Source organism: Apis cerana, linkage group LG8, assembly GCF_029169275.1.
Source record: "Apis cerana isolate GH-2021 linkage group LG8, AcerK_1.0, whole genome shotgun sequence".
Lineage (NCBI taxonomy): Eukaryota > Metazoa > Arthropoda > Insecta > Hymenoptera > Apidae > Apis > Apis cerana.
Window position 1 is genome coordinate 11,303,520 of NC_083859.1, and position 8,412 is coordinate 11,311,931.

General features: G+C 17.2%; 1 protein-coding gene across 2 annotated transcripts; it reads left to right on the forward strand.

Moving 5' to 3' along the window:
* The first annotated feature begins 14 nt into the window (after window positions 1-14).
* On the forward strand, window positions 15-8,341 carry LOC108000052 (zinc finger protein 800). Of its 2 annotated transcripts, none has more exons than XM_017060195.3 (8): window positions 15-2,356; window positions 2,680-3,067; window positions 4,094-4,366; window positions 4,552-4,711; window positions 4,793-4,933; window positions 5,166-5,317; window positions 5,385-5,910; window positions 6,094-8,341. In XM_017060195.3, exons 1-8 carry the CDS (start codon window positions 2,343-2,345, stop codon window positions 7,233-7,235), a joined length of 2,796 nt encoding a protein of 931 aa, XP_016915684.1. In that variant the 5' UTR covers window positions 15-2,342; the 3' UTR covers window positions 7,236-8,341. The 2 variants fall into 2 exon arrangements, with proteins under 2 accessions (XP_016915684.1, XP_016915685.1); XM_017060196.3 differs by having other exon boundaries at window positions 2,352-2,369.
* Window positions 8,342-8,412: the final 71 nt, after the last annotated feature.

The window sequence follows — 8,412 nt, forward strand, 5'->3', positions numbered from 1 at the left end:
CGCGCATGCGTGATGGTATAATAAAACTTCTGTGATTTTATATATTTATTAATCATTTAAATTTTATTTATTTTTAATATATTATTATAAATATAATAAAAAATCTTTTTTAAAGACTAAGAATATATTAATAATTTTTTTAAATAATTGTAAAATTTCATTTGAAATAAATTAAAAATTAATAAAGTATCTAATAATTTCTTTATAAATATAAAAAAATTGTATGTATAACCTATAATTAAATAATATAAGGTAATAAGATATTTATATGATATATATAATGATATATTAATATATATAATAAATAATAATTATGTGATACATAACAAATTTGTAAAAAAATATTACATAAATTTTTTTTAAATAGAAAATTGTTAATATTCATTTAAGCGAATATTAACAAATTAGTTTTTTGAGATAGTTTTTTTATCAATTAAAATTATGAATATAAATAAACATGTATGTATATTTAATATAGTGATATCCTAAATTTATGAAATTATTTCTTAAATTATATTTAATTTATATCTAGTTTAATTTTATTCAATTCATATATACGATAGATATTTTATTTAAAAGAGAAATAAATATGAATACTTACATAAATTCTTAAATTCATATTTAAAAATAAAAATAAAAATAGAATTAGAAATGTATACATATATATATATTTATGTTATAGAAAATGATAATTTTATTCCAATTATTTATATTCATATATTAAATTGAACGTATTTATTATAATTCTTGTAAGTTATGAGAAATCAAAATTTTATTTAGATGTAATTTATTTTAAAATAAAAATAAATATTTTGAGATTATATGATATTTTATTTATAATAGAGTTATGATTTTATATTTTTGTAATTTCTATAATATCTTTTTATATTAATAAAATGAAATCAAATTTTAAAAATTAAATAAAATCAAAATAAAAATTTTAAATAAAAATTAATTACATATAAATATTTAATAATAAAATTCTCAAAAAAACAAGAATTCATAAAAATATAAATTTCCGCATAATCTTATAAAGATTATAAATTATATTCCATTTATATAGAATTAAAAAAATGTGATTTTATAATTTGTATATATATATATACACACACACAAAAAAACATAATTATAGAAAAAATAGAATTATGACATGTAAAATATATAATTTTCTATAATTATGTTTTTTTTATTTTGTATTTAACTATCATGTAGTAATTTATTTATATTGAATTTTTATATTGAAATTTTTCTTTCATAAAATATAAATATTAACATAAATAAGAATGTCATTGATTTGAATAAAATAAAGAATTATAATAAGTTAAAAATTAAAAATCATTAAGTTATAATATAATATAAAGAAAATAATTGTTAAAAGAAATAATTCATTAAGTATAATTATTTTATATGAAATTTTATATTGTATTTATATGTTATGACTTTGAGTTTTTAAATATCTACTAATAATATATATTTATAATTAACAAAATATAGCTATAGACAAATAAATTTATTAAATTAGAAAAAATGATACTATTTATTCAAATATTAATATATAAATGAATATAATTTTTCATACATTCTGTATAAGTTTTTGTTTTAAAGTTATCAAATTAAATTTATTTTATTATATCTTTTTGTCAGTCAAATATTACATTATATATTGCATATTTATATTAATAACTGTAAAGATAATGATGAAAAAAATAAAATATTTCTTTTATCAAATTTCTATGATTAAATCTTATTGTTAATAATTTGTTGCTTAAATGAATAAATAATAAATTACTTTAGATAATATTTGTTATTATATATCTGAAAATGATATATATATTTTTATAATATTTTATTAAAATTATTAACTTTAATTCTTTAATATAAATCTTATATAACAACAAGTGCATTCTAAAATTTTGATGCATTTTAAAAATTTATATAATATAACCTCTTACTTAATAAAAAAAGAATCATAATATTAGTAATTTATTTCTTATTTTATGAATTTATTGAATTCTTGTATATTATTAAATCACGTAATTTATTGTTTTAAAACTTTCAGCTTATAAGAAATATTAAATAACAAGTAAAAATGTTTATTCGTGAACTGAAGGTGCTGCCTAGTACCATTTCTTCAAAGCGGTAGAATCAAGAACCTCTAGGTTTCGGAAAAATGGAGGTTGTAACTCAGTGGAAATTGTGAATCCATCTCGTTTAAGAAGATTTAAATCGCGTGATTTTTTCATAGGATAAGAAATTCTTAATACATTTTCTTGATTCCTGATATTTTATTTTCTTTATAAATCCGAAATGTAAAAAATCAAAACCGATTTTTACGTAGTAAAATGCAGGAGAGACGGTACATCTTTATTGTACGCTTTTCTCAATATACTTTTAAATCTAATATTTTTATTGAATTTTTAACTATCCTTTTTATCAGTAAAAAAAATAATTATTTCGAGAATATATTTTCATGTTTAATATTCTAATTTTTAAGTAACAATTTCAATTTTATGATTATTTTTATTTTAATTTATTACTTCTTTAAAATAATCTAATTTTCTTCTATTTATAAATTATTAATAGTCACATTATAAAATTTATTAATTTTATAAATTTTTTACATTATAATAAGATTCACTATTAAGCTTATATAATTCTATAAGATATTGTTTCTTTCAGTTTTAACAAGATAATACATTGGATATATAATATTCAATATAAAATGAAATCAATGAAAGCAAAAACAAAAGCTAAGAAACCAAATGGGAAATTTGGGAAAGTTAAATTTCCTTCCAAAGAAATTACTCATACAGATCAAGATTTATCACAACTATATCCACCAATAGACACAAGTATTTCAACTCTATATCGTTTGAGCAAAATTTTAGAAAATGGCAGTGATGAAGTTAAATCCATTCTAACATATGAATGTGATTTGTTATATGAATGTCGTGTATGTCGCAGTCTCTTTAGAAGTTTAATTAATTTCATTTCTCATAAACGTGTCTATTGTAAGCAAAAATTTGATGTTACATTTGCCAAGAAATCTTTCAACGATTATGATATAGTATGTTCTATTTTATTATATTTTTATATAAAAATAAGATTGCTAATGATTATTATTTATATTTATATTATAGTTTTATTAATAAAATTTTACATTTACTAAAGTAATCATTAATCTCAAAATACATAAATATTTTATAATAAATCAAAATCTTAAAAAAAAAAAATAGAAATTAAATAGATAAAAACATTTTCAAATAATTTTAAGTTTTACTTTTATTCAAAATTATATTATTAAATTATAAATGTGTTTTCAATTGAAAAGTTATGAAATGAAACGATATAAAATATAAAGTTTCAAAACATTTATTTAAAGCCATGAGGATAATATATAACAATTTCATTTTTGTATTATTTTAATGTTTTGTATATTATCAATAGAATTTGAAAACTTTAGTAATATTAATGCAATATTTCATTTAGTATAATTCTTCAAAATAAAAATATTTTAATTAATAGATATGTATATTGAAAACTTATATATGTATTCTTATATTATACATATATATTTATTATATATACATTATATATATATTATATATATATAATATATATAATATAAATATAAATATATATTATATATATATATATATATATATATATAATATTATATATAATATATAATATAATATATAATATATATAATATATATAATATATATTTAAATATATAAAAATAATATATTTAAATACATAAGTAAATTTAACTATTTATATAATATTAATATATATAATATTTTATATAATATTAATTTATATAATAATAATATAATAATAATAATAAATTTAACTATTTATATATTTAAATAATAATAAAAACAATTTGTAAAATTTAAAAATGAAGTAAACAATAATGTAATGTAAAGGATTAATTTTGCATAATTCTTATTATATTTTAATTTCGAATATATATTTATAAAAATATATATTTTTTGTGTTTAACATTATATTTTTATGAAATTGTTTTGATTTATATTAGAAATATTTGAATTATAAATACATAATATAATAAGTTTTATATGTTACAGACTTCTACAAGTAAATCAGATATACAAAAATCACAAAAATTATTTGAAGAGAGTGGAAATGATAGAATTTTAAGAAGCCAAGTATGTAAAGAGGTGCAGAAGAAAGATCTTACTACGGTTGTTAATATGTTACAAAAAAAACAAATAGAAAATTTGCAAACAAATACAGAACAGTTATGTTTAGAAATTATACATTCAAATTCATCAGCAGTTTATCAAACTGTCGAATCAGTTACTCCAAGTAAAAATCATACAGATTTAATGAAAGCACAGGTACAATTAATAATTATATATTAATAATATATATATATTATATGTTATTAATTATTATAATATTAATATTATATGTTATGTATAATAAATAATTTGGATATTTATAAATAATTAAAAATATAATTATAATTATTTTATTAATACATTAATATTTTATTGTTGCTTTAATTTTAAATAATATTTAGATAATGGAATTAAAGGATACAAATGAACAAACTGCAGTGTTAGGTGTGAATGGACGAGTTTTACAATCTAATAAAAAATTGAATAATAATAATACAACTCAAAATCATAATAATACAGAAATTGGTAGTATTCGTGAAAATGAACTTATTTGTCGTATATGTATGTTTATATTACATTTATCTTATATATAAAGTAATATAGATTTTCTTGTATTATAATTACAATATTTTTAATTTTTAGGTTATGCGAAATTTTCAACAAAAAAAACATTAACAGTTCATACAAGGACATTACACACATCTCATAGATTATGTTATCCTTGTCCTTGTTGTTCTAGTACATTTGCAAATACTTGGAGTGTTTATAGACATCTTTTTAAAGGTGAATAAAAATTTTAATTTATTTCTATTAACATTTTAATTTATATAATTAATATTAATTATGTTAATAATATTTATTAATATAATAATATAATTTTTAATTAATTAATTTCGATTTTATAAGAAACAAAATTTTAATTATATAAAATTACATTATGATATAAATTTTGTTAAAATTAAATTCATATTAATTTAATAATATTCTTAATGAAATTTTTAAATATAAAATACAGTTCATAGAAAATCTAATGAACAAGTACGGAAGCTTAGACCACAAATACAAGAGAAAGCATTTATTAAGGATACTACAGCTGCTGAAGATTTACAAAAAGAAGATGCTAGTAAAACTTTAATGAATAATGCAGTAAGAGTTAATGAAACACAGGTAACTTAATTATTATGGTTATAATTTCATTAAAATATTGTTAATTTAAAACATAGCATTTTAATAGGAATGGATAGATCATTTAGAATCTGACACAGAATTACAAAGATGTGGAGGTTGTGGAAAAAGATTTGATAGAAAAGCAGCTTTATCTGCTCACTTGACATATTGTCATAGACGTGTTGCAGCATATGAAAATATAACCAAAATTAAAAAGATAAATAAAGTTTCATCAGATTGTACTTCAAATGAAAATATAATTAATTCAGAAACTCAAGAAAATAAAGCAGAAGTTTCTACACAAATTAATAATACTAATGAAACATCTATTCGTGTGGAAGCAATTGCTAGTTTAAGTAAAGCAGATTGGGATATGTTGGGAAATGAAGAATTGGTTTCACATAATAAATCTAATGAAAATGTTCTCACAAATGGCATTCAAAGAAATGTAGAGGACAATCATTCTTCTGCAAGTGATGTTTCTGATCCTTTAGAAATTCTATATACAAATATAAATAAACATAATGAAATAAAAAAAGGAAGTAAAAAACGAAAGAATAAGGATAGTATAAAGAGAGTGAATAATGCTGCAGGTAAATATATATTTGTAGAATTTAAGATATTATATATATATATATATATATATATATATATATATATATACACATATATAATATAATATATTATATTACATATAAATCTAAAAAAAAATTTATTGTATTATTTTTATTTGTTTTTCTATTTCTTAAAATATGATATAATACTTTTATTTTTAGAAAATATAAAAGACATATCTGTAGAAAATATGGAGCACAATGTAGAAGAAAAATTAGATCATATATTATCTATGGAGAAAAAAGTAACTTCGATAGTAGATTTTCAAAAGCTTCAGTGCCTTCCATGTAAACGAAAATTTCCTTCAGTAAATAATCTAAGAAGACATGCTGCCATTCATATTGGTTGGAATCGCTATCAATGTAAACTTTGTGATTACAAATGTTTTGATAAATGTGATTGCATAGCACATTGCAATAAAATACATAATGCTCAAAACAATCGTGCTCTTATAGAAGAAATGATAATTCAGATTCTAGATGATCAATATACATATGATCAAAATATTACATTAGATGTAACAAATTTAGAAGAAAAAATTGATATTCCAAAAGTTGTAGAAGTTAATATTTGTGTTGAACATGTGGAACCAGAAATTCAAGTTGAAGAAAAAAATATAAATGTAACAGAAATAGAAATAATTGATAAAAATAATATGGAACCAGAAATTCAAGTGGAAGAGAAAAATATAAATTTAATAAAAACAGAAGTGATTGATAAAAGTTCACTAACTTGTTGTGAAAATGTAGAAACTCAAGAAACTTCGAATAACGATATTAAAGGACAAAATACATTAAATCTAGATCCTGATCTTCGAAGAATGGTAATGGAAGTTATTTTTGGATCTTCCGAGATTCATTCTACAAAAACAGATATAAAAGAAACTATATCTTCAGAAAATTCTAATTCAAAAGCATTGAATACAGAGGATATTGAAGTACAAGGTCAAAGTTCTATAAAGGAAAACGACATTAAATGTATACAAGATTCAAAACCTCAACGCCCAATTCGTAATAAAATAAAACCTTTAAATAAAGATTTTATCTATGACTTAAAAGAAGTCGCATATCGTAAAGATTCTTTAATTATGAAATCTTTTAATAAATCACTTAATAAAAAATCTCCAATACAAGAAGAAGATAATTTAGAAAAAGATTTAGAACAACCGTCCAAACGTTTTAAATCTATAGAAAATGATGAAATATTAATTCTTTGTGAAAATAATACTATCGTAGACGGATGTGAGATTAGTCTAGATAGAGATTTAAAAAATAATTTTTCTTTTTCTCAGTGCCACAATTAATTATTAAAAACTTCAAATATATTGAAATTAGCAAAATCTGTATTTAATCGAAAATAATTATTTAATCACAAATCAAATTTTTGGTAAATTTTTAAATTGTTATTCATATATATATATATATATATGATATATATTTATTTATTAATATTAATAAATTTAAAATATTTAAAATGTTTCTAGATTTTCAATTTATGTTACACATTTTTAATAATTCAATTCTTCAATATATTGTTTTTTAAATAGAAAATTGAAGATATTGAAATTTTTTACATATGTAGATGTATATAAAAACTGATTTACTATGCAATAAAAAAAAAGGAATGTATATATATTAGTAATTCATTCTCAGAATATCTAATAGTTGCTTTATTTAAAAAAATATTGTTATGATTTATAGAGTATAATGATTTTTACAAAGTTACATGTTTTAGATATAAAAAATAATGAAAATAAATAATATTTGAATTAATAAAAAATTATTTGTGTTTCTAAGCTTGATTAAATACAAATTTATCACATAAAGTGTATGTACAAATTATTACGTAAAATATTGCAATATTTTTATTTTTAATGTTTAAAAATAATTTAAAATAAATAAATCATTTTTTATTTTATATTTAAATTAAATAAATAATAATATAAATTAATCTTCATTTTAAATTTGCTCATTTATTATATTTTAAATTAATGCATATAAAAATGTATTATTTATTTGAATATGAAATTGAAAAATATTTTAAATAATAATATGTTATAAAAACTAATGATTATTTAATAAAAATTAAATATAGATAATCTATATACTTATATATATGTACATATATATATATATATAATATATATATATATATATATATTATATATATATAATAAATTTATCAATATTATATATAATATTGATAAATTATAAGCACATATATAATATAAATAAACTATAAAAATAAACAGTTAAATTTATAACAAAAAATATATATTATTTATGTACATGTGTAAACAGAAAATGATTTAAAAATTCAGTTTTTAAAAATGTAATGTATTAATTAATATGTAAGAAAATGGAAAACTTGTTATAATTATAATAAAATATCTACAATACTTTCATTGAATTTTTAATATTTTATTAATAATTTAATATTTTAATTAATAAAATTTTTTTCATTTATAATATTAAATAAAA

Excerpts from the sequence above, each read along its gene's own strand:
- LOC108000052 (XM_017060195.3), top strand. Across the intron at positions 4,934-5,165 it reads TTATAGACATCTTTTTAAAG|TTCATAGAAAATCTAATGAA; the intron begins GTGAATAAAAAT and ends TATAAAATACAG. Across the intron at positions 5,911-6,093 it reads GAGAGTGAATAATGCTGCAG|AAAATATAAAAGACATATCT; the intron begins GTAAATATATAT and ends TTTTATTTTTAG.